The 27,968-nt window shown below is 40.5% G+C and overlaps 1 protein-coding gene across 2 annotated transcripts in view; it reads right to left on the reverse strand.

Annotated features, from left to right (window-relative positions):
• Positions 1-8,490: 8,490 nt before the first annotated feature.
• Positions 8,491-27,968, reverse strand: part of onecut2 (one cut homeobox 2) — a 47,382-nt gene continuing 27,904 nt past the window's right edge. For both annotated transcript variants that reach the window (XM_083983777.1, XM_083983776.1), the window contains one exon: positions 8,491-20,220. In XM_083983777.1, the coding sequence (XP_083839903.1) occupies positions 19,931-20,220 (290 nt within the window). In that variant the 3' untranslated portion in view covers positions 8,491-19,930. The remainder of the gene's footprint in view (positions 20,221-27,968) is intronic.

Here is a 27,968-nt window from a genome sequence, read left to right on the forward strand (position 1 = left end):
GGGGCAGAGTCGCGAGCTGCTCATGAAACGGTACTTTTGCATTTCCCTCAAAGCTCTAAATACACAATCCAACAACGCCCAAAATGCTCTCGTGAAGAAGCTATGAAGTGCACATTCGCCACACTGTGAAATAATATGAAGCAAATACTCTGAACTTTTAAACCACTCCGCCCAGTAGCCGTGTCTGGAATGTAGCTCCGGCTACGCATTTCCCTCCCAAACAACTCTGTCTGGTAACGTTCCATTATTATCTAATGTAAATGTGCAGGTCACAACTTGTCCACCAGAGCGTTTTGGAGTTGTTGGATTGTGTATTTGATGAGTTTGATGAAGGAAAGGGGAAAATACCGTGCACCTCCGTTGCATTAGCTGAGCAGCTTGCGTCTCTGTCCCGCCGATCTAAAAACAGCTTGCACCGACAATTAAAGTTAATGAACCTACCCCTATAACTATAGGGATTATGGCAATAGGCAAATTTGCCAAAATGTTGAACTAAGCTAAGGAGGCTTTTTCTGTCACTAACACAAAATGTTTGTGCTAGTTAGTGCTACGTATGGTTCTCATGTGGAGGGAAAACATAAAGAAACATCACAATAATGCTGGAGCTGTCCTTTAATGCAGTATATTATCTTTAAAAATCTAAAGAAGTAGCACAGATGTATCAGAGTTTGAATAGATAAAGTGTAGGTTAAGAGTTTAGTTTGACAGTGCTGATAGACGCTGAGCTCTGCCTAAGCCTCAGTGCAGTTCCTGTGTCCACTCACACCTTGATGGCAATGCAGTAACTCACTGAATAACTTCATTTAGTTTAGTCATTAGGTGGAAATCCAGAGTGTTTCATCTGATCTCACCAGTGGTCACTGCAACCACAGGAAGTTGCAGGTTCAATTCCACCTGCTGTTGTGTTTGCTCGGGACAGGACGCCATGGTAACGTGTGAATGTCAAAAGCAAACCTCAAAACTAACAGGCAGTAAGTTGACCTCTGATCTCTGACCCTGTCCCCTCTGTTCTGTCATGCCATGACAATGTGCCTTTTACACTGACGAACTAGAAATACTGGACTTGTGCTTTATGTCATTTTTATATGTGCTTAACCAGGAAAAATCCACCCTGAAATCTGACTTGACATGTTCCTGCTGTGATGTGGGCCGTCGACAGCTCTCTCCGCGTCTTTCAATTCCGTGTGTTCAGTTCTTCTGTTACAGTCAGACACATTGGAAACCACAGCCTGTGTAAAGTGGCAGTCTGTGCACCACCACTTTGTTGGTGGAGAGAAACGTTTCTGACAGGTGGACATCTTCCACTTGATTGAAGGAACTAGGGAAGTGTTTGCAAAAATATTAAATCAAAACCGTAAATGGGAAAACAGACAGTGACTTTACCAACTTTGTGATTGTCTAATCCCAAAAAGACAAATGAGGTCTTTGAGACCTAGAACCTCTGTGATTGGATCACTAACCATCAGTGGAGCTGTGGGAGGAGCTGGTCACCCGCTGTCTTTCTCCAGTCAGTGTAGTTGTACATCACACCTTGTACCACATGATGGCTGGACACTGGTGCTTTTGGACGTTGTCAACGATGAGACGCCATGTTGGAAGACCGATGAAGACCAGAGTCTTCTTCTCTTCTCATGTAGCTCCAGCAGCCTCCCAGCACATCAGAAACATGCAGATAGACGTTTGACCGGTCGTCCAACATGGCTGCAGGTCCTGTCCACCGGTGGTCTTCAACAACGCTGCATGATTTACAGCTGTTCTGCTTGGTCCATTCTCCTGCTTCCACCGTGGATGCATACAGATATGCACTTTACAGCACATGTTCTGGTTCAGTACAGACATGTTGGGTGCTCTTCCACTTGTTTCATTTGGCACCATTAGGCTTTTGAGGTATATTTCATCAAGAGTGTGACAAACTCAGGGTTTCCTTTGTCTAATATCTCTGCGTGCTTAACTGAAGGCAGCTGAAACGGTGACCTACTTGGCTCAACCCGGCTCAAATATCAGTCTTGAGGATTGCTCTGCAAGGTGACCCCACAGACACTCAAGCTCAGTGTCCAAACCCTTCAAAGTACAAAACAATAGGTTTAAAAAAAGAGAAAAAAAAATCTGAAAAAACAAACCGCTTCTTTGATACAGGTGTGAAACCTGGAATAAGTGCAGAAATGGCAAAGATGTGATGCCACAGCAGGAGGACAGATGTGCTGTTAGGCTGGGTTTTTCCTCCACAAACATGGTTTTTAATTTATTTCCACTTATCTTGTGTGTCACTTTGACAGCTCTGTTGTGTTAAAAACAGTTTTGCTCTGTGTGAGTATGTTTAGCTGAAAGTGCATTGTGCAGCACTTACATTGTGTATAAATTTATGTGTGTATGTATGTATATGTAAACATACATACATATGTATATATAACAAACGCTATAGCTTTCTTGCAGCTCCAGCGTCATTTGGGTTGTCTGAATTAATTTATTTTAGTTTTTTGGATGTGTTCCACAGCACTCAGACATGTCTCCACTGTTCAGTCATGTTTTGTTTGTTTTTTTTATATTTGAGAGACATGAGCGTGATGACACCTGATGATGAGTCTTCCTTCTAAATAAAGTACAGTTGAAAAAGAATACAACCGACCACTGGTGTTTGTGTGAGTTTCTTCAGTCACAACCTGCTGTGTGTTGTTTACACCCAACTTGACCTGTCACAACAACTTTATGTTGATAAGTTAAACAATAGGTCATATTCTGCTGAATGTGAAAAACAAGTTGCAGTTTGTAGATGGAAATACCTGCAGCACACTTTGCATAAAAATGTGTTTTTTCTCCTGTTTTCATTGATTGATCATAAAACTGCATCAAACACGCTGTCTTTATTTCTTTTTCCTTTATTTGTTGGAGAGGGACAGTGTACATTAAAGAACATTTTAAAAAGATAAAATGGAAATGCACCCAGTTATAGCCAATAGGCTCATTTCTGTTGGCAGCTGCCCTGCCAGATGGAGCATGGCAATGAGACCAGTCACAGTCTTCAGCAGTAGTCAATATATCTGTACCTTGCAACAATTTAGTGATGCTTGGCCATATCTATGGAGACGCTGTGTGTGCTGTAAAACTGTCAACTGTAAACTGATTCTGGTTCAGTTTTGTGTTCACAAAAGATAAGAATGCATTTAAATTGTGTTTACTGCACAACACACTTTACAACAACTGGCTAGCAAAGTGTTGAGATGCATTCAGTCATTTCATGCCTTCATATTGTCATGTCGCAGCCTTGTGAAAAATCCCTCATCAACCTAAATAAATAAGAAATGAATGAGGAAGTGAAAACATTATTTCGTATTTTTTTATTATCAAAATTCAAATCTCACTCATTATCTCCTCCCCCTCATGTCGACTAAGGGCTGGGAGAAGTTTCAGAGTCCTCCGTGGCTTCTCTGAGTTACAGGGGGTCTCGGCGTAGCACTGCATGTCCATATAACGGTTGCAAATGGATACCAACTGTCTTCGTAACAAAAAGACACACCAAAAAACATCCAAATACCTCCATGCTCCATGCTAGCGGAAGCTCCTCTTCCTGGTCCGTCCAATTTGGAGAAGCCACGGAGGACTCTGAAACTTCTCCCAGCCCTTAGTCCACATGAGGGGGAGTAGATAATGAGTGCAATTTGAATTTTGGGTGAACTATCCTGTTCAAATCAAGAACATATCCCTTTAACTGAACCTCAGGCTAAAAAAAATAATGGTAAATCTGAAGCACCAAAAACTGCAGTTCCTCTAATGACCACTTGATAGTGCTCTAAGAGGTGAGGTCATTCCCATAGACTCCCATGTTGAAACTTTACAGCTGCAAACAAACAGGTCCACATCCTGGTGCAGGTTTAAAGGCTTCAAGTTTGCATGTTGTTATTCCAGTTCCATGTGACAATGGCTGTCCAGCTGTCTGCCTCCCAGCTGGACCTGGCTTCCTGGGATCTCATAGGCTACAGGGGAGTAATGAAAAGTTGACGACCAGCTGATACTCCTGTTCATGTCTGAGGGGAATGAACAGGAGTAGTGGCTGCTCATCAGGGACTTTGTGAACTGGTGTGAACTAAATCACCTTCACTTGAACACTAGCGAAACAAAGGAGATGATCATAGACTTCTGGAGAAAGACGACTCCAACAACACAGGTGAACATCCTACACAGATGCACCTGCAGAAAGGGACCATGTCAGCTACGTCTTCTGAGAAGGCTGACATCATTTAGAGTCATTAAGGACCTTCTATGACATCATGGTGCCATCTGTTGGGACAGGAAAAACATAAACAAGCTGATCAAAAAAGCAGCTCTGTGTGTGTAAGCCCCCCAGTGTAACCCCTCCCACAGCAACAGGATGAAACACCCTCAGTGTAAAACAGAGTGTTTTTATCCCAATGGCAGTTAGACTATTTAACAGTTCTAGATAGATGGTCTGTAATGTCTGTTGCACTTTATACCGTTTTTTATCTTTTGTTTGTCTACCAGCAAGCAATTTTAATCCGTTATTGAGCACAGTAGTTTTTAAAGTAGGCTATCTTCATGTATTATGTATTTTATTTTTTTGTATAATTTATTTACTCAATGTCCTGATTATCTTGTATGCTGCTGTTACAAATGAATTCCCCCTCTGGGATAAATTAAGTATAACCTAATGTAGATATGAGTAATGTGTTTCAAAATGTATTTTGTGAAATATCATCTCATGCAGATTAACAACGTTTCCTCAACAGTCACTTGTTTCCATTCTGAGTTCATGATTTTATATGCTGACTTTAGAATTCAACTCAGATCCCATTTACATCATCATCATCATCATCATCATCTTCTTCTTCTTCATCTCTGACTCTATAGTCCAGGCAAAATAGCGTTTTACGACAGACTAATTGTCACAGAAGGTTTTTCACCATACATAATTTCTGTTAGTTATTTGGCCCCTGTTTTGGCTGCTTGCGGCTTTATGGCTTCTTGACCATAAGTCAATTAGTGTTGAGCTCATTTACATATTTAAAAATTAATTTTCCAAGAAACTTGAAATACAGAAATGTTACTTTTCATGTATACTTTTATTGTGTGAAGTGTGATTGTGGTAGGAGTAAAGGAAGAAAAGAAGCCTATTCGGGTGTATTTTGGGCATATTCCATTAGTGTATTGCTAATTTGCATATTCAAATTAATTTTTCCAAGAAACTTGTAATACAAAAAATGTTACATTTCATGGATACTTTCATCATGTAAAGTTTTATTGTGATAGGAGTAAAGGGAAAAAAATAGCAGCATTGGGGTGTATTGTTGTCAGCACTTTATACAGTAAATAATTATGCAAATTAACATATAAAACATATTTATATAAACATATTTCCCCAACTAGGATTTCTTAGGACTTTTAGTATGTTGTTCTGGACACCTCATAGAAATGATGGTGAAAAACATTCTGTGACAATTAGTTCTATTTTTGGGTCCAAAATGAGCTAAATTGCCTGGACTACTAAACACAGTTACTATAGTGACTGGTTCTCATTAACATCAGTATTTATGCTCTGACCTAAATAAACTAAAGTAAATAACCTGTATAGCATTATGCACTGAGTCTTGTTCCCTTGCTTCCTTTCCTATTTCGTTTAGTTCCCTTTTCTCATCCCCTCTCCCCTTACTCTTGCTGTCCTTGTCTTTCCATCCATCTGTTTCACCTCTTCTATCATTTTTCCTATCCTCTTTTTTTCTCACATCCTTATTTGCTCTTCGACTTGTTCTCCTTCATTCCCTCACTTGTTTCCTTCTCCTGTCCTCCGATCATTTTCATCATTTTCTCACCTCTCCCTTTATCTTCCCTTTTTTTCCCCTCCTCCATCTCAACCTCTGCATCTCTCCCTTTCCCCTCTGGCATCCTCCTCTCCTTTTCCCACTCATATCTTTTCCAATCTTCACTCCTTTCTCCCTCACCCTCTCATCTTTCTCTCTCCTGTTCCTCTCTCCATCCTTACCCCAATTTTTCCCCTTTTCCAATCTTTTCCTCATCTTCCGCCACAGCCCCCCATCCCCTCACACACATCTTCCCACTCATTCCTATCTCATTCTCTCCCTCTCCATCTCTCCACCTCTTCCTCCCTCCTGTCTTTTTTTCCCAGCAGTCCCCTGCGGTGTTGCAATCACCTCTGCTGCTGTTGATTAAGCTGAGAGAGATTGGCTGTCCACGACCCAATAACCCCTGAAGGCGCCAGGCTGGGTTGAACAACCCCCCACCCAACCCCCACCTTTTCTCCCTCCTCTTCCTCATCTGAGCCAGCTACAATTCCTCTTTCCATTTCAGCTCCTTCTTTTTTCTTATAACCTTTTCTCCTGTCCTCCCTGACCTCCTTTTCATCTCTCCTCTTTTTTTCCTCTTGTCTCTTTGTTTTCCCTGTCAGATATTCTGTCCTGTCTCACCTCTCCTCTTTTATCGCTCACTGTCTCCTTCCCTTCCTTACCTCCCCTTGTGTCCTCTTGTATTCTGTTCTCTCTGTCCTCTCACCTGTTTTCTTCTTCCCGCGCTCACAGATCAGGGGAATGGCACTTGAACAATGGTTCAAGTGAGTGTGTGGGATGGACAGTGACAGTTGTGGACGTGATGAGACCACAGCAGCTCCGACAAAGTCCCATTTATGGTCAGAGTTTTGGAAGGTGTGGTCAGAATGACACATGACTATGTTTCCACCTCTGTCTGGACTGACACACATGAGACGATTCAGGTGCATGTGAGAGGTCGGTTATAACAACACAGTGTCTGAGGAACAGCAAAGAGCTGCAGTGTTTTAACAGTGTTTGAATTGAGTGTGTGGACTTGAGGTTCATTATCACGTTGCTCTCACCACTTCAAATTGAGGCTGATGGGAGAATCAGAGAGCAACTGTCAGTCGTCATGTTCAAAGTAAGATGTGTGTTCTCAGCAGCAAACTCCAGAGCCATGTGGAACGTTCATCTGTCTGAATCCTCTCCTCACATCCTTAATCTTAGCTCTCATTTTACCTCATGTTCCCTCTCACTTTTCTTTCTTTCTTTTTTCTTTCTTTTTCTGAATTCTGTCTCTTTCAACACTGAAATCGTTTTCCTTTTAACTCTGAAATCTTTTCTTTTGACTCTTTCACTCTTTCTGTTGGCCCAGCAGCTCTGGGGGGGAAGGGCTGTTCAGGACGAAAGGTGTATGTGTGTGTGTGTGTGTGTGTGTGTGTGTGTGTGTGTGTGTGTGTGTGTGTGTGTGTGTGTGTGTGTGTGTGTGTGTGTGTGTGTGTGTGTGTGTGTGTGTGTGTGTGTGTGCGTGCGTGTGTGCTGCGGTGACTGCAGACTGCTTGTAATTGAAAAGCCGGGCCGCGAGCGCTTGCAACCCCTGTGACCTCCTATTTAGAGAACAACCATTGATTTCTACAGAGAGAGAGAAAGAAGAGAGAGAGAGGAACAACGTAAAGAGAAATTGGAAAAAATTTGGGAGTAGAGAGAGAGGACAAGACGGAGGAAGGGAAAGGCAGATAAAAACCATGGGTTTAGATGATGAAACTATATCTGTACAGATCTGCTTTCGTCCCTTCAAACCAGGAGAAACTTAAGTGAAAGTCTCATGTTTCATGAGTCTATTTTGTAAATCAAAACAATGCTAATAACAATTTTATACATTTTTCTAAAGTTTTCATTCAGGTGTATAATCAAATTGAAAATGCACTAGGTCCCTGGTTTCCTGTTCCATCTCCAGTGTTTGAGTGATGCAGCCTGCAGCCACCACCGCTGGGTGGATCTGCTCTCTTCTGAGGTATGTGGAAAAAGAAAAACCTCTCTCAAACAGAGGAGTTACTGGTTTAGGTTGTTTTTCCCCCTGCAGATTTGGCATAAGTGAGAATATGTGTTTACCACCTGCACATTCTCTCTGCTGGCTGCTCTGTCTCTGCAGGTTTTGTTAATCTGGCCCACAGGTAATAGAAAGACAATGTCATTGGATTAACAGCTACAGAATGGACCAGTGTTTCCCTGGCAACAGAGAGAGTACGACAAGCAGGAGGATGGGATGGAGTGATTAAAAGGGGAGGGGAGGAGGAGAGGTAGTTTAAGGAGAGAGGGGTGGGGGGTGACGAGGTGGATTGATGAGCGGAGATGGACGCTGGTATGATTACACAGAGAGAACACAGAGGAGAGAGGGGGTGAGAAGCAAAGAATGAAGGAGGAGGAGATGTAGAGAGGGACAGAGGAGGTGATGGAGTCATTAAAGACAGACAAAGAACCAGATGGATTGATGGATAGATGGAAAAAAAGAAGTATATCTCTCATTGTTGCCGCCGTTCTACAAAAACTCAAACTCCACAAAGAGGAAAAGACGCTGGTCTTGTTTCCTACCACTAAACCTCGTGTTATTAGCTCCATAAGACAAAGTGCACTACATATCAGATCCCACATGATGCCATTGTTTCCCATCTGTGTATGATTCAGTAATGAAAACATAAGAGATGGGTCAGCTGTACATGGATAAGACCATTGTGATTTCTTTATTGTTTTTTTTTCTTCTTTTATACATAGAGTGGAACAACATTAATTCTCCAAATATCTCCTTCATGTTTGATCATTGTTTTATTCCACACCACAAGTTTTCAGTTGTTTCTCTTTTTCTGTTCCAACCAAATGTAAATAATAATAATAAAAAAAATGCATAATTTGATTTTTGATTACTGTATGACAAACGATGAAAGAAAATGGTAATAAACAATCCTCCAAAAGACAAAGACAAAGTAACGAACAAAGGAAAGACAGTGAACACGAAGGTGGGAGAGTGTGTGATTTTGATTGGATAGTTTGGGTAAACGTAATGTTTTGCGGACGAGATGCTTTAATTACAGTTGACATGTGGCTGTAGGCTGTCTGCTGTGAATTCAATGGACTGATTGTGATTTTGTTCAAAATCTGACATCATGAATCTGCCGCTTTGACCTTTGACCCTTCACTATTTTTTAGCTGAGTCGACCTGAAAAGTACAGCTACGTAACATAGATCTGATCAGCCCTAAGGTCCATGAAAGATGATGTCATTCTTTTTTGCACAAGTTATTATCATGTCATGCAAGTTACTGTCTCAAAATATATCATCTTACAGGATGTCAGGGGTTCTGTATTAGAATATTTATGCCTCACTGTGATTTCTTCACCTGCAGCTCTGTGGATTATCATGTAAATATCAGGGTATCTTAGAACAGGAAGTTCTTCTTTGCCTGTTGCTTTAACTGGGATTGACTGGTCCAAAGAGCTGCAAACAGATTTTCAGTGTTTAGAACCAGATCAAATACATTCTATAGTGTAGCTGGCGGTTAATGCTCACGATAAGGGATGGAAGACAAGTAGGACTGGAAATGCTGTGTAATCCCCTGACTAACACTGTGTGAACTCCAATAAAAACACAGAATACTGTGCTCAAATTTGAACACTTGCTTTAATTTTCACGTGGAGGTTTTCACTGTTGATCTTGTCAGTGAAACATTCAGGAGACTGATTTAACTTGAGCCCAATAAGGAAACACTTTGTACTCTCCTGTCTGTACCTTTGTTCAATAGCACATTTGTTCTCTCTCTCTCTCGTCACAGTATTCAAACATCAGGTTTGAGCAAGTTGCCTTGGAGCTGTTGGAGTTCTGCAGCTGCACTAAATATCATTAAAATGTTACTTTCTACCTCTAGTGGCTAAAATGTTCTATTTTTGGACATAAATGATCAAACCCTTAGAGAATTATTTATGTCCAATTCAGTCCTAAGTCTATCTGGAAACATCTCAGCGTCCAACTTCCTCAGCTTCTGTCATATTAGTTTGGACAGTCAGTGTATTACTACGCCGCCAGGAAACGTCAGATTCCCTCAAGTGCCTCAAAATGTTTGTGATTTTCCGGTTTGGCAGAAGGTATTTACAGTGAAATACAGTGAACCTCACTAAAGATTGAATGCGCAAAAAAAAAAGAAGGAAAAAGTTGAACAAATACGGCAGCTGTTTGCCTGTCAAACCCATGTCCTGTGTCTCCATCACAGGGACGAACACCTGGTGTCCCAATGAGCTGGCAAATGTGTTAGCTAACTGTTGCTCAGTGGTTTGATGCTAGCAGATCAAAGGTCATTCTAATACAAGATGCAACGTAGAGTCCTGTATGTGAGATGAAATGAAAGGGTGCTAATAATAAGGTTAATTATAAGAATCACAATGCATTACACGGCTAGCTAATTGTAAATATACTCATGCATAAAATCTGGGCTATAGCACTGTGGTATGGATAATGGAACTGTGACGGTAGCAAATTTAACACAGGAAAGGAAGTGCACCAAAATAAGAGCTCAAGAAATAATGCATGGAAATCAAGTGAAACGTGAATGGATTTCAAATGAAATAGATGGCTCAAAGAAAGTGTTATTATGCTGGGCTGAAACAAGTAACTTCTGGCATCATCTTTCCAACAATGTTCCCAATCCCAAAAATATCCGCAAAGGGACAGTGACCCCTTCAAAAGAACCAGAGATCCAAAAACAAAATTAGATTGTAAATCGTAAAATCCCTCCATCCTCAGAATGGACAGAGAGAAAACAAGAATACATCAACAAGAAAGAGAACATAGAAGAAGACAAGCATTTTTCATTTTTGGTTTAAGCGTACCTTTTGAACTTTTACAAAAAAAAAACAAAAAAAAAACTTAAAAATGTATAAAGCTTTTTCCCCACATTTGTTTCATTTTTAAGTTACAGTTACCAAAAAAGGAAGAAGAGCAAGTGAATATTTCATGACATATGCTATTATAACATCATCCTACCACTAGTGTCTATGAGGTATATCTGCAACAGTTCGGTAAAGAGAGCACGGTCTGCGCACAACACTCACAAGTTTGTCTTTGAGTTTTCCCACCGTTTAAAGCTTTGCAACCATTTGAGGAAAGAGGGGGGGGGGGGGGGGGGCTGTGTTTCCACTGAAGCTGTTTTCACATATTTACTTTTGTAATGTAACGTTGTAATGGAGGTGGTGACATCTTGATGTCACAAAATGATTCATTCAAGATCTCTCTGTTTTTTTCAACATGTTAACGAATTGAGACATCATAATAACATTTAATACATGTGCTTGATCACAAAATGATGACAAACATGATTTGAAAAGAATACGTTTTTAAAGTTGTGATTATTAATTTTTTTGTTGTTTATTTTTCTGTTCTCCTGTTCTTGTTTCCTTATTTCCTAAATTTCCCACAAAATCACCATCAAAGATTTATGTATAAACAGAGATACAGTTTTGTATTCGTACTTCCTTTGGGCTGCAGTGAGAAGATGATCTAAATCTGAAAACCACATGATTTTCTCTGGAAACTCAGCTCAAAAGAGAGAAAGACAGACAGATAAAAAGAAAAGAAGAGAAGAGTCAAACAGAAAAGTAAGCCTTTGGTATTCACTCTGGATGTCTTTGCACTGATTGCATTGCAAAGCAGCAGAGCCAAGTGACGGTGGCCTCGGCGCTGAGGTATTTATTATTCACAGGAATAGAAAGTTTATAGCACAACAGAGAGGTCTAGACTTCGCTTTGGTTCAAGCAAGGCACTCATCCAAGGTTATCTCATACTTTGCAACGAAAGCGCTATCTGTGTCTTCGTTTGCAAAACCACCCGCTCTGGAAAAGCAAAGTGTGGCAGGAGAAGTCTGAAGACCGGCTGAACCCCCCCACTCTAAGATCTACAGATCTGTCCCTCCACCATTTGACTTCCCGGGTTGATTTTAAAGCCAAATGTTTGTGAGAAGGGAAGTTAGATGGACAGGAGTAGAACATCCTACTTGCACATTGCTGCTGTCATTTAATTTATTGACTCACAATGATTACAAAGACAATATTTTAAGTGTCTGTGACTTTGAAACATGGGCTTGTTCACATGGAACTCTCCAGCCTTAATGCTGGGGGAAAGGATGACTATAGTATGCTTCGGTGTAATAATCAGTCAAATGACTATTCACTCTCATCAGTCTCCAGGTTGTGTTTCTGATGATGTGCAGGCAGTAAGGCCAACAGAGCAGATCCAAGATGTCCATCTATACAGTACAACTAGGACTTGATCTTTGTCATCAATGATTTGAGTGTCCTGCTACATGATTTGTTTTTTGGTGTGTGTATCTTCAGATCTTTACAGTCTGAGCAGCTGTGGGACTGTAGAGGAGTAACGTGGTGGTTTTTGGTTGTCACAGGGTCAACTGGAATCACTTTGGTGATATCACATCAACAGAAACTGTCCTTCTGACTTAGGTGAAGGTAAAGACCACAAGTAGTTCATTAAGCATCCTGCTGCTCAAACACATTTAGTGTTGCACAAAGCAAGACAAGGCTGAGTGTTACTGGAAAGAAAAGTTTGCAGTTGATGAAGAAACAGGAAGTGGATACCTGAACACAACACCAACACAGTCATCTCCACCTCCATCATATAGGCTACTGTATGCTTTCAGGACTGTTTTTTGTTTTTACTCCTTTTTTTTCTCAACAGGGCATCATGTCTATCATTCTGCAGCTTCAGGTTTGTGTGTAGTGGTGTCAGTATGCACTGTTTTGTAAAGTTCCTTTGAAACATACTAAGACCTTAAACTTAAAGTTTTATTTATGCATTGTAAGGTTGTGGGAAAACCTTTTATGCCCATGTATAATAACATTTCCTTCTAATAACTATTACTGAATTTGTACATTTGTGCAGCTCTAACACTTGTTGAATGAAACGGCCCAGTGAATAAATTCAACGCAAAATGAAAAAAGACTTTTGATCTACATATCTATAATCACTGTGTTTCTCTGCCTGTGCTCCCTGATATGCAGCAGTCAACCCGACCACGCACTGCTCCTGCATCTTGCTGTATTCTTTCAGAGGGAAAAACGACAGACAATCAGAGGAGAAGAAGGGGAAGAAGAGAGAGATAGAAAGAGTAGAAAAGAGGACAAAATGTGGCGTCACCATTTAGAAGAGGAAAGCACAGAAGCGTGGTGCTGAGCGCAGACCGCACTGAATAAGAAAAACATCTTTGGTTTCTTTGGTTTCATCAACACGATTAAAAGGACAAATGGAAAGTCAGTGAGGTAGCCTCTCTGGTTCTCACTATTGATATAGAAAGTTTTTTTTTCTTTTTACACACTCACAAAGTCAGTCTTGGAAGCAGCTAGCTTTAAGGGACTTCACAGATTTCCTTCCTAACGGGTAAAACAAGTAGGTGTGTTTTCATTCACGCTGACACACACACACACACCAACATCCTGGCATTGAAGCAGCTGTAGCGGTGGTGTGTGTGTGTGTGTTAACATCACATCCTGATTAGAATGACCTGGATAAGCTCTAATCGTGGTTTGAAAAAAGTGGAAATGAGCAGATTTGATGAGTGATGGAGAATCCAATTAAACCTGAACCACCAATATGGAGTGTATGAAATATGCTACCCAGAACTTCACATTGTGTTTGAGCTTCAACATAAAGATGCAACAATCCTGATAGAAATATGAGACACAATAGCCTTTAACATTATACAGTGGCTCAAAAGATAATGTGCTGAAGTGGCTATCCATGTGTTGTACATGTTAGCTCAAAAAGATTGAGAATAACTCTTTAAGTTTCTGGTGCTCATGTTCCCTTGAATGTTTCTTGGGTTGGTGATCACAACATATTATTGTCTTCACTGTAAAAAGCATATTTTTAAAATGATCAAATTAGATTTCCATAGATGTTACACAAGCATTATTATTCAACTTAGTCACACAGATGTTTGAGATGTGACAAACATGATAATGTTTGAAATAGAACAAATACCTAAATAATGTTGCCTTAGAGTTGATGTTGTAATATTGATTCCATGGGAAAAAAAACACTCATGCAGGCAAAAAGATGCATTACATGTGTACATCATTTAGTAAAGTAAATGTATGAAATCTTAACCAGGATATGAGCTGCGTGGATGTAAACACACAGTTTATTGGCCTCTCAACGATTCCAGTTATCTTTGGTGAGTCAGTTTATCTCAGTGTGTGGCCCTTACTTCACCTGATCAAGTGTCACTAACATCAGTCTGAAACTCATTGCTTGTTCAAGAATGGTCAGCAGGATGCAAACAAATTGAAAAACAACCAATAAATTAGCCACAAAAATCACAAGGAGGAAAAGAAAAACAGATGCAGTGCTCATCATTCGATGCTATTATTTGTCATAAAGAGATTGTTTTCATTTTCAAAAGAAAAAAAAAAGAAAAAGAACAAAAGAAAAAGAAAAATCAGTACCAGGACAAAAAACTAGATTGGCTAAAGAGTGAGAGCAAGTCTTGACATTCAGAAGTACGTAAGTCTAATCTGACATTCCTACATTGTTCTGTCATTAAGTCTAAACATTCATAACACATTTCATTTGCTTTTTAAAGTAAAGCTAACTAAGAATAAATTAACAGGCCTGGCATAAGCACTGCATCTTTGATGCAACTAACATTCTTAAATACTCATAAATATTCATCAAAAAACAATTACATCTAATTAAATAACATTAAATTATTATTAAGTACAAAACTAGTGTGTTCTAAAACACCTCATAAATAAATACATCATCAAACAGAAAGAAAAGGGAACGTACAATGTAAACTTTGGCAAAGCTAATCATCAAGGGAAAAGGTTCAGAGGGAGATTTGGCAACAAAATTTGTTCGCTTAAATTAATTCACAATTAAAAAGAAAACATAAATTACGTTAAATAAAAAAATGACATATTGCAAAAACCTAGGCAGGAACATAGTGGTAGTATTAGTTGACACAAAAGTATTGGCAAATAATTTTTAAGTACTTAAAAACAAACAAGCGATGAAACCTCTTTGGGACGGTTTTTGGTTTCAAATCCCCCCTCCCCCCCCCCTCCTTTTTAAATGTTTTTTTAGTTTATTTTTAATTTCATTTTTTTGGTTTGGCAGGTTTAGCCTGTGTTACATCCAGACAGAACTGCAAGTGGGAATGAAAAATGGCCGCCACCCCCTGAGCCAGAAGCCACGCCCCTCCGGTGGGCGCGGTCAGCAGGATGGGGGCGTCAGGGGGGTGGAGGATTTCTTTGGACTAGAAGCTTTACATACAGAAAGAGAGAGAGAAAACTAAGGATAAAGCTATTTGACCGATATTTTAGCAGTTTCTCTCAGCGGGTGTTGACGTAGTTGTTTTTTGGTTTCGTTTCATTATTGTTGTATTTATGGAGCAGCAGCGTAGTCCCTCCCCCCTAAAGAACAAACTGACAGCTGGTGGGGGACATGTCCACCCACCGGTCTCAGTGAGGGTCCTCCTCCAGCGTGATGTCATAACAGACCACCTTTACAAACTCCTTCACCCAGCAAAGATTTTTCTTGTTTGACAAAACTCAGCTGAGCAGAACTTTCTTCTCTGGATTGTCCACAGTATGTTCATAGTTTTGTTTTAGAGTCACATTCCCTCATTGGGATGTTCAAATTCAAATTTAAATATATTTCTATGTTTTTGTAATTGTTGCATAGCTACAATTTGCCTTAGCAGCTATTTACTTGCCTCATTATATATATTCTATTTCTAATATGCAGCCCTAGTTTCACAGGCCGGGAAACTGTGGTGGATTCTTACCACAAAGTGACCAGATGGGCTGGCAGGGCGGGGCTAACTGCTTAGCATGCTAACTTTGAGAAAAGATAATGAATGAATGAATTTACAACTTTTCTAAATAGCAGTTAATGCTAATGCTGGCTATGGTATGTAGCAAACTCACAAACATCTCCTTGTAGTTTTGTACACGAGAGCCTGTTTTCTATTCAAAATGTCCATACAGGTTTTACTGTGGACATAGTTTTTTCCAGTTTGATTCCTCACAACAGGTCAACAATCCAAAGCCTTTCTGCTTCAGCAGGTTTTTGCTAAGTTTGGGGCGGAAAGTAGAAAATCAGATGCAGTGAGATAAACAACACTGTGGGTAGGAGAATCCATTGACCTGGATCACAGATCTGGATCCTTGACTATTCAACAGGTATGGAGGAAAAGGAAAAGGAAAAGGGATCAGTGTGCTACTGTTTGTACAGCAGAAAATCTTTGGTATGTACTGTACGTTTCACAAAGCATTATTACATTGTCAGTGTCTCTGCAGTAGGGAGCGTCGCCGGACAACAGCACGCTCACCCTGAGGCGGTCGGTTCCAATCCCCAGACTGGGTGGAAGGAAAGAAAAATGGAAGATGGGAAGTGTTTGGTGGTTTTTGGTGACGCACCGCCAGGCTGCTTTCACCTCCACTCTGTCAAAACCTTTTCACTTTCACATGAATGAACATGAAGCTGGGGGCGAGAGAAAGCGACTCTGTGCTGTTGTCTGGCGGCTTCTCTTACTACTGCTGGAGACGGTTGGAGGTAGACTTTGTCCTGTGGAGCAGGGGGATGGCGTTTGGTGGAAACAACAACAACAACAACAACAACAACAACAACAAAATCATAATCACAATGAAATAAAAACAGAGGTTTTTCAGTGGAAAGGTTTAGTCATGGTAACACCACGCTGGAGGAACAACCCTTCAGAATAAGAGATGTTTTGAAAGGACAGAAAGGTAGTGGGGGATATTCAAAACCCAGAACACACTGCTCCCAGCATGGATACACACCATGCTGCTGGTGTGTGTGTGCTGAGGATGTTTCTTATTTTGGGGGGTGGGGGGGGGCTGGGGGAGGAAACTGCTGCTGGAGTTAACGGTGAATCTTTGGTTTGTTAGCTGATGAGGTTTCTGTTGTTCTCTAAACCATTTTTTTTACTTTGAAAAACTGCATAGGCACACGTTAAAGACACTCTTCAACCGTGAGAGACACATTAATGTTCTGCCTTTTTCTGGGGGGTTGGAGGGAAGGACACGGTCCTCCGCTGGTTCCGTCCCTCCGTCCCGTGTGGTTTTACCCTTTTCAGTCCCCGACCTGCTTCCCCCTTAAAGATGGCCTGACTCGACACCAGGCAGAACAAAGCTACTCCTCTGCTCCCATGATGTCATCCGTCTCCTCCTCCTCTTCATCATCAACCTCCATCCTCGACATCGTCCTCCATCCTTGACGTCGCCACCACTCTTTTTTTTTTTTTTTTTTTTCTTTTTTACTTTTTGGTAATAATTCTCTTCCATCCTCAGTTAGTTTTTTTCCGTTTGTTGGAACAGTTAGGTGCAGAAAAAGGTTTTCTTTGGTTTCGATTTGTCAATAAATAGAAAAAGTGTCCATTTGTCCATTTTTTTTTTATCTTAAATCATTCTCAAAGCCTTTGGCTTGTCTCTAACCAGGCCACAACTCAGCCTGGGGTTCCTAAGGAGCAGGGGCTGCTGACTGACGCCTTTCCTTTGGTTTTGTTTCTTTTTTGGTTTGATAGCTTGAGTGAGAGATGATTGATGAGGTGATTGCGTATGGTAAAGGCTGTAAAAAGAGCAGGAGGTGGTGCGGTTGAGGTTTTAAGGGTTCGTTAGTATTTACATCATGTTTAAAGGCGGTACTGTGTGATGCACTAAAATCAGGTGGTGGGATGTGGTTGTGAGGGATGTTTGGTAAAACGTTTCTAGACACAAAGGCAGTCAGAGACCTTTACCAAACATCCGACTCTCCTATGCTGCAAACAAAGATTCATCTTAAGCTGAAAAAAAAAAGTGGTAAAATTGTTTTGGTTTACAGCTGATCTGTCCACAAACTTAATCAAAATCATGTGTTTGCAGCGTGAAGACCTGTCCTCTTGTCTCCCAGCCCACTGACCCTGTGAGAGAGACGGAGCTGCCGGGCATCGTCTTTAGATTGTCCTCTTTAACTATTACAAAGGCCCTGATTCGCCTGGACAGTCCGTCCTCCGCAGGTTCAGCCTAGTCACTGGTTTTGCTCTTGTGTCTGTCAGTTAATGGTGTTAGTTGGTTGGTTGGTTGGTGATGTTTTGTATGACGGCAGCTGGAGCCCTCCAAAGAGCATCTTAGTTCTACAGCTGGATTTACAGCAAAAGGTTCCATCTGATGTTTCTGTTTAAGGATGGTTCCATTAGAAGACTGCTCTTTATGTATGGTGGGGTACTGTTGTGTCCATAAATCTCATTTACATGTGAACGTGTTGATTTTTACAATCACAGATGAAGCCTTTTGATTTGAGTAAATCCAGGCTGAGGTTTTAGCTCCGCCTTAAGTTGTGCATTAAAAATTCCATCTTAAAGTTTCTAATGTAAATGTTCAGCATTAATTATAGATTCAACTCAAATTGTTTCAAATGTCATCAAACAGCACCTCTCTTTCCATACAGGACAAAGATTGTGCTAATGCCAAAATGCTGAGTGGGGAGCTGCTGCCGTGGTGGGTTACCATGGTAATATAAATGATGGGTGGGTGAAGCCAGGGTAAACTGGAGCTTAGCTTTGGTTTTTGCTGACAGTGTTTCGTACCGGGGTGGGAATTCTGGAAAACATTTGGGAAATGACTCTTTAAAGTTGTGTGCGTGCATTTTTGTAAAGCAAGTGTATTTCCTTGTCAGTGTGTGTTTGTGTGTGTGTGTTTGTACATTTGTACATTACAGTGTGTAATGACAGATGCCGAATGGATTTCAGCCACTGTTTAGAAAAAATGGCATCCTGAGTTTTCTAAGATGTGAAGACCACTCGGCAGAGAGTCCAGTTTCTATTGCAAAAAAAATGTGCTTCAAGATTGTGCTCACGTATGCTTCATATATTCATGTACAATACACTAACACTTGACTCAATGTAGAGTACGCTGAGTAAGCTTGTAGTTCTAGATGTCGGCTCAAATTATGAGGAAAGTTGCATGTGCCATGGTGCATGTTTGTGTGTGTGTGTGTGTGTGTGTGTGTATGTGCGTGTCTTTGTTTGTGCTTGCATATTTTGCCATTTCCTAACTGTCTGAATCCTCACTGCCCGCTTTAAAGAGTCAAATCGTTCCATGCTGCTTTTTCTTTGGTTAAAAGTGAAGAGTTTTATCAGTGATCGGCCATCTTGATTTATCTCAGGTCTCAGTCTCGTTGTGTGATAAAGAACAATTTGGAAGGGGATGTTTGTTTGTTTTTTCCAGTTAGTGGCGATAAAGAAGATCAGGATGGAGACTGCACAGCCACACACTCTGCCATTAATTAGCAGATTTTAACAAAAGAGTCAGAGCTGTGCAGGCTCCTTCCAGGCCTGGGTAGAGATGAACTTCTATTGGAACGTGGTCAGTTTTTCATGATGGGAACCTCTTATCTCTGCTCTGCCCTCAGCTGCATAACCTGATAGAAAAAAAAAAAATTACAATCCAGCCATGACAGCTTTCTAGATTTGGCTGTGCAATCTCCACAACCTGACATCTGAATGAGAACTCTGCGCCCACTGATGTGTCGCTGCCCTCTCAGGACATGGGAGCTTCTTCTCACACATTCTGCCATCATAAAGCTTTCATTTGTTTCATTGTTTGGTTGTTTCCTAGCTTATATTGCATATTAGAAAACATACATCGTCTTCTAGTCTTTGGTATTTGGGCTAGTGTGTCAGCTTATTGTCCTTCAAGAGACATCAACAGTGAAAGTCTATGATTCTTTAGCTTAGTTGGGTTTTTTTTGTTTTGTTTCCCCCAGTAAGGATTGTGTGTTTGTTTTTTCGAGATGAGTTTACCCTTCGGCTTCTTTATGGATTTAGGATGGAGTTGTAAAAGGCGGTTTGGCTACAAACTATAGACGTGGCAGTGAGCAGCCCCTCTCTGTTTGTCACCCTCTACAAAAGCAAAACAGACAAACAAACAAAAAAATGTAAAAAGTTTGGTTTTCCTCCTCGCTTCGACTGGACAAAAACCTGGACCCACGCCCTTCACGCCTTCACGTCCCTCCCTGCATCTCCGTGGCACCCACCCCCATCAGGACCCCTCCCTCGCTTCCCTCCCTCCCCCTCCCCCCCTCCACAACATCTATTATCACGCTTTGGTACAAGTGCTGGACGCCGAAGACTGGCCGCCGGGGCTGGCTCCGTCGTCTGTCCATTTGTCCAGGCTCCGGCGTCGAGCGTTCATGAAGAAGTTGCTGACGGTGGTGAGTTCCAGGCCCAGCTGCTGAGAGATGGTCAGCTGCATCTCTTTGGACGGCCGCTTGTTCTCCTTGAAGATGGCCAGCAGGGTGCGCCGCTGCAGGTCGGTGAAGACCAGCCGCGACTTCTTTGGTGTGTTGTTGCGATCCTTCGCCGTGTCCTGTTCCTTCCGTTTACACGCTGAGAGGAGGGAAGAGACAGCAGAGGAGAGGAGAGGAGAGAAAAGAAAAACCTTATTTAGAGCTTTTCAAACATTAAAGGGATAGTTCACCCAAAATTGAAATTTCACTCATTATCTACTCACCCTCATGTGGACTAAGGGCTGGGAGAAGTTTCAGAGTCCTCCATGGCTTCTCTGAGTTACGGGGGGGGTCCACGCAGCATAATGGTTGTGAATGGTGCTCACTTTTCTTCGTCCAAAAAGACACACCAGAAAACATCCAAATACCTCCATACTGCTCGTCTATAATGTCCCTCTTGTATTGAAGCCCCGACATGAGAAATTGTTCCGAAAAAAATTAAATAAGTCTATATTTTAAGCTTGTTATAGCGGAAGCTCCCAGTGACTCAGTTCACTGCTCTTCGCACTGACCGGCGGAACAATTTCTCATGTCGGGGCTTCAATACAAGAAGGACATTGCAGACAAGCACTATGGAGGTATTTGGATGTTTTTTGGTGTGTCTTTTTGGACGAAGAAAGTTGGTATCCATTGACAACCATTATATGGACAAATACTGCTGCACGGACCCCCCGTAACTCAGAGAAGGACTCTTTGTCCACATGAGGGTGAGTAGATAATGAGTGAAATTTGAATTTTGGGTGAACAATCCCTTTAAACATTGCAGGAGATTTCGCAGCGTCTTTCATATGAAACACAAACACACAAGTCCTTGTTGTTGTGTAAGCCTGCATCTGATACTGGATCTGTTTACCTGCTGTCTGTCTGTCTGTCTCCACTGTGGTAGACTATTACTCAGCTGTACCAACACACGTCTGGTGTTTCACTACAGAGAAGTAGCTACAGCTCTGAAGGCTTAACATGCCCAGCTCCTCCACTGTCCATCGATCAATAACCAATAACCAATAATACCGGCCTCTAATCACAGAAAATCCCTTTGAGCGTAATAATGAACACACGGCTCACCCGTCTCTCTTCAACATATGATGCAGTTTGGTCAATTTATCACCTGGCTCTCTTTTCACTTTATCCATGACTTTACTGTTGTCTCACTGTCTTCATGTGTCCATGTTTTTTTTTTTTTTTTTTTTTTACATTTAGCTACATTTTATTCATTTGTTTTTAAAATGGGACAGTAGCTACATATTCATGAACACAGTTGTTCTCCATTGGTTTGGCTCATTTCTTGAAACAGAAATTACATTCTCAAAACAACATGGACAAACCTCCAACCCACTTGGCAACTGTTCACAACAGAACTGAATTTCTCATTGATTTCATCAAATTGCAAATGTCTTCGTACATCTTTGTAAATGATTAAGTACAGATAGCTACAGTAGCACAATGTCCAGGTGAATAGATCTCTACAGGTGAGTTGATCTAAACTTATTGTTGATTCTCGGTCTAATGGTTGTTCTCTCCAAAACATGTCAGCCTCATTTCATTCTATAAGTCATCACATGTACAATAGTCTGTTCATTTGTCAAAATTAGTCAAGAACATAAAATCATGAATAACATGTATTTACTTACAGCACTGTAGGCTACTTCACATTTTCCTTGTTTTTGTTTGTGTTTATATTACAGTATATTATGCTGTATACATTTTCTTACTCTGTTGAATGGAAGTTACTTTACATGCACTGTAAAAACTCAAAATCCTTCCAAGAATATTTGTCTTATTTCTTGTCAAAATGTCTAATTTCTAGTCAAAACTAATCTCTTTCCACTTAAAATAAGACTCATCACCTAAAAATTAACTTGTTTTTAGATCATTTTCACTTGTTTCAAACTAATTTTCACTTAAAATAAGTAGAAAAATCTGCCAGTGAAAGCAAGTTTTTTGTGCTTGTAATAAGGAAGAAAAACTTGCTCCACTATCAGATTTTTCTACTTATTTCAAGTGAAAATCTGCTTGAAAGAAGTAAAAAAGTGTCTAAAAACAAGCTACTTTTTATGTGATGAGTCTTATTTTAAGTAGAATAAGATTTGTTTTGACTAAAAATAAGACAGATATTCTTGGTAAGATTTTGAGTTTTTGCAGTGTGTGAATAACCATGGTTACAATTTCCTTGGCAGCATGAGTGCAATGTGTGATGTCAAACCTTGGAGGCTACTGTAAAAACCTATTATTTTATTTGTTTATTCGGTTTTATACACAATTGCATTCTATTAACTAGACAAAAAAAACTAGTAACCACTGTCAGTGAAGGACTGAGCTCAGACTGAGTGGAGGACATGAGGGACATTTCACTGCTCCTCTGCCATAGAGACAAAACATCTAAACATGTTGACTTGCAGTGCTCACACGATGCCAAAGAGACGATGCATTTTGGGGAAACTGACTATTTACGAGAAAGGAATTTAGTTTTGGCACGTGAGTGAACTGTTTATGGAGAGAGATGAGCTTTTGCAAGTGATGTTGTGCTGAACTGTAACACTGTTTTACCAAATTATCTTAGAGTTTTGAGAATGGAATTTCTGTTAAATAAAATAAAATAAAATAAAAATCCCTTGTCCCATTGGTAGGTAGTTATTGGATAAAAGAAAGACAGACATAAAATAAAACCCCTTTAGAAATGCGTGATCAACAGCAATCAGCTCCAGGGAGAGGCCGACATCTAACAGACATTACATGCAAAATAATGTCATAAATTAATGAAGATATCTCATTCCTCCAAATTGATTTCTATACAGAGTAGAGTCAAGTTAGAGAGAGAGGTCATCCTCATGTTTATGATAAGGTTGTACTGAAGGTGAACTGAGCTTTTTAAATATTCATACAAGAAGAAGAATCTATCTCTTTCTTTTATCTGATCTGTCTTATTTATGCTCTCACTGCTTTTATGACCAAATAAAACAACAACAATAATAATAACACCCTCTCTAATGTGTCTGCTGCTCTCTCAGTCTGTCAGTGGGTGGTGGTGGGGGGGGGGGGGGGGTAGGAGGAGGAGGAGGGGGAGGTCTGGGTCTGTTTGATTTGATTACCACTCTGAATTAAGTATGCACGAGTCAGAGCCTGATCAATATAAATCAGGTTAAGGACTCAATTCAGTAACAAAACTATTATGTAAGGGGGAAACTATCTTGGCTGTAAACACACACACACACACACACACACACACACGGCCACATCCCTCCCCCCGTCTCCTTTCAGCCTCTTATCACAGCATTTAGCGACCTGACAACAGAATGAAAGATTAGGGCTTTTTGTCTCAGTGCTGCTCCCTGTTGTCTCACGCTGCCTGGCTGGAGCTTTACAACACGCCTGATCCAAACACAAACATGTTGTTTATGCTGAGAGACACATTCAAACACAGACTCCATGGTTTATGACCACACCATCTTATTAAACTGGAGTATTTCACATGTCTTATGCATCATTCTACAGTCAACGATTGCTGGTCATTTATGGCAGGATTTCAAAATTAACAACACTTTACTGTTAATACAAACAAAAAAATCAGTTAAATAACACTCCATTGACCATTTTATAACAGAACTATATTACCCAGGGGGCAAAGCAAAAAAACAGACACGGAGCATTGTAAAAGGTTTGACAGCAGAAATGATATGTAGGAACTTCAAGGATTAAAACCTGGGTGGAAAACCCGGTCAACTAGCTGCTGGAAAGCTACAGGGGCCAAAACCCCTTTCTTGGATCATTTTGCTGGCAAAATTATGTAAATGCAAATATTTAGGTACTACAATGGCATAAATAGTCATACAACTATAAAAGCTGGCAGAGAGTATCTTGACACATAGGGGGAGGCATGAAAAAAAGATTCTGGGGTTTGTTGCAGCTCGATTTTAAGATATCACCCTCAACATCCCAAAAAAGACCAAAAAAAGTACTGTTCGCCTGACAAATTCTCATGAAAATTATTATTTTTCAGCACTTTATGGAGAATATCTATGCCTAACATTATAGAAAATGTCCTTAATTCATAAGCTTCCATTTGAGTCCAAGAAGTGTAAATTAAAAACATGTTCATTTTACAGAAAGCAGAACCCTGCTGCCAGTTGTTTGAAAGATTTGAATAGTGTAGAGAGGTTTCTCCCACAGTCAGGTAGATTTGCTGTGTTGGAAAATGTTACAGTAGCATGTCTACTAGATGTGAATGGTCAGGATCTGGTGAAGAAGAGAGAAGAGGAAAACCTCCACAGAACTCTGGGTTTTTACTGTAGGAAAACCAGCAGAACATGGTTGAATTCAATTGCTGTAGATAACATCACAAAGTTAAAAGACTCAGATGTAAATGTTCCTATGCTCTCAGTGTTCATCACACAATAATCATTCCTCTCTTCTGTTCCTCCCCTCTCTGGGTGAATGAGTGAAGTGTTGTTGAAGTGAAGATGAATCCTCCATATGCACCGGAGTGGAGCTGTTGTGCTTGTAATGCAATTTGTCACTGAAAGGTGGCACTATTGATCTCTGAATATCAGCGTACAGCATTAGGTGAATATGTAGTGTGTGTATGTGTGTGTAGGAGTGTGTGAGAGATAGCAATGCTTTGAGTCATCTTGACTGCCAGAGAACTGAGAGACGGAATAGCATCAGAATCAACCTCATCCTTAAAGTCACAATAAATACACACTTTGTTTACAGCAGCTGCACTGTTCCTTATTGAGGATTAATATTAATGCTACTAGTTTTTTGTATAGTATTATATTAAGGGGATATAAACAACAAAAATGTGTCACCGTTTTGTTTTTGTTTGTTCAAAGCTTAGGCTAGAGTCACAGTTGGACTCTGGACCTGACTATTTACTGATGAGATCTGACTGTGAGCTAACAGACCGATGGGTGGAATATTAATCACACTAGTGTTACAGCTTTGCTATTAGAGTCGTATTGAGCTCCTTTTCCTCTCTGTTTATAGACTTCTACGTTATTATTTTGGAGAATGGAGGAGAAACAGCAAAGTCCAACAGCTCTTCTATTTTCATTTACACTTAGATTAAGACTTAGAGACACTTCATTGATCCCAATGGAAATGTAAACATCCAGCAGCAAGGACATATTATGAGGACTTAAGTTAAAGAAAATATACACTATATACACCCAATGATATATATTAAATACTAAAAATAGAATAATAGAATAAAACAGAAAAAGAAAAGATAACTAAAATAGAAAAAAAAATGTGCCAAATATATATAAATGTGTGTAGTGTAATGTACATGTAATGTAATGTCCTCCTAGGGATGAATAAAGTATTCTCTACTCTACTCTATAGTCTACATAATGTACAAAACTGTCAATAGAAGAAACTGTGCAGACGGCTATGCAAAGGTCATGACTACATCTACAGACTGCTCCTTTAACATCCTGCTCCACATCTGTAGTAAGAAGAAATGGGCTCCTTGGAAATATACCCATATAATAATATGGATCATTAATATTATTTAGGTGTGTGTGTCTGCTCCATAAGTTTCTGTCTGTTTATAAATATCGTCAGTGAACCCTCCCCCCCCCCACACACACACACACACACACACACACACACACACACACACACACACACACACACTTGCTCTCTCCTAGTTTCTGCTTACTGTAGCTTAATGAAAAGCAGTTCAGCAGCAGTTCACACCAGACAAGGTTTTTTTTTTTTAGTAAAAAAAAAAGTGCAGACACATCTACGTGTAAAAAGGAAGCAATCAAAACCCCTCGCAGAGTCTGCCATCGACGGAGAAAGAGCACGCTCCAGTGATTCAATCAGGCTTCTTCTCCTCCTGGTGGAGGTGACAGTAAGGATCAAATACGCAATTATATTATTCAAAAGGGGTTTACCGGTTTGAGGAGGGGTGAGAGGTAGCGTGTGGGGGAGGGGTGGGTATTCTTTAAAGGTAAGGGCTGAATCAATAAGATCAATAAGGCATGGTTCCTCTGTCTTTCATCAGCTCTCCCAGTCTCTCTGTTAGTCTTCAGTGCGAGGCTAAATGCGTCTCTAACTGCAAAAGAGCTCAGCAGAAAATACAGAGTCACTCACGCTGCTGCACTTTCCACTTCTCCTCCCAGTGTGGAGCCGTTACAGAAAACACCTTCCATCAGAGCGCTCAACATTACTGTAATCAGCAACCACCGTTACCTCATAGATATCATAACTGGATATCCGCAGTCAGAAAAGCATCATCAGCACAATGTTCATCATGACTGTGGTCATAGTAGTATCTTAAATATGGCTCGGTATTGAAACACTGCACTTCACACAAGGAAATGAGTCACTATTGGAAAGACCATCAAGAATGCTGGAATCATATCTCTGGTCAGAGTTCTAATCTGAACTATTCTTTTATCACAATCAAGAATATTTTAAAGTGTTATGAAAAATGGGTGATGTAGTCTTCATTTGTCTTCTCAGTATGAATCCCATGTTTCAGGCACAAAGCTGGTGCCAGGATTTGGTTAGCCTATCATAAGACTACAGAGCTTCATCACAACCCTCCACAATCAGTCTCATCATCCTCACTATCACTATCACCACTGTGACGACGCCCGTTGCCATCCCGGTCATCCTGATCGTCACAATCACACAGTCCAATCATCCTCCTCATCACTGACCACTGCCATTCTCATCATCACTATCATCAGAACAATTGTCCTTTGCTTCTGTGGCTACTGATTTGGGAAAGTAACACTGATGATTTAGTACATTCACTTTGGTTTGAGGAGATTTCAACATTTTGGCAAATTGGCCCATTGCCATAATCCCAACAGTTTTAGCAGTAGGTTCATTACCTTTAATTGTCGGTGCAAACTGTTTTTAGATCGGCGGGGCAGAGACGTGAGCTGCATGGTATTGCCACATTTCCCTCATTAAACTAAATACACAATCCAACAACTCCAAAACACTCTTGTAGACAAGTTGTGCACATTCACCACACACTGAAATAATAATGTACAACAATTATGTAACATTACAACAACTTCTTGCTTTTGAAGTCACTCTGCTGAGCAGCCGTGTTTGAAATGTAGTTCCGGCTACACATTTGCCTTGACAACAACTCCGTCTCATAATGTTCCATTATTATCTCATAGCGTGGTGAATGTGCAGGTCACAACTTGTCCACCAGAGTGTTTTGGAGTTGTTGGACTGTGAATTTGATGAGTTTGATGAGGGAAAACCGGAAATACCATATGCCTCCGTAGCGTTAGCTGAGCAGCTCGTATCTCTGCCCCGCCGATCTAAAAACAACTTGCAAGGCAAGGCAAGGCAATTTTATTTGTATAGCCCGTTTTTACAAACAGTTTGTCTCAAAGGGCTTTACATGGCATCACAACAACATCCTCTGTCCTTAGACCCTCACATCCACTGAGGAAAAACTCCATGGAAAACCCTTTTAACAGGGAAAAATCAGAGAAACCTCAGGGTGAGCAACAGAGGAGGGATCCCTCACCCAGGACGGACAGACGTGCAATAGATGTTGGTATACATACAGGACAGTTTACAGTTTAGCTTGCACCGACAATTAAAAGTAACGAACTAGGCTATAGGGATTATGGCAATGGGCCAATTTTACAAAATGTTGAAATATCCCTTTAAAGTCATCTTTTTTGCTGACCCTTCTGATTACAGCTACAATTATTAACAACAGGGCATGAGTCTGGCCATTGAAGTCAAAGAAGCATTTGACCACATGCCAGGGACTCAGATATGCTGAATATTTCATATTCTATTATATCTTTTGTTCCTCAGTCAACCCAGGCCCAGTATGCTAGCAATGTAACATTCGCATCAGCT

This window comes from Trachurus trachurus, assembly GCF_905171665.1.
Source record: "Trachurus trachurus genome assembly, chromosome: 12".
NCBI lineage: Eukaryota > Metazoa > Chordata > Actinopteri > Carangiformes > Carangidae > Trachurus > Trachurus trachurus.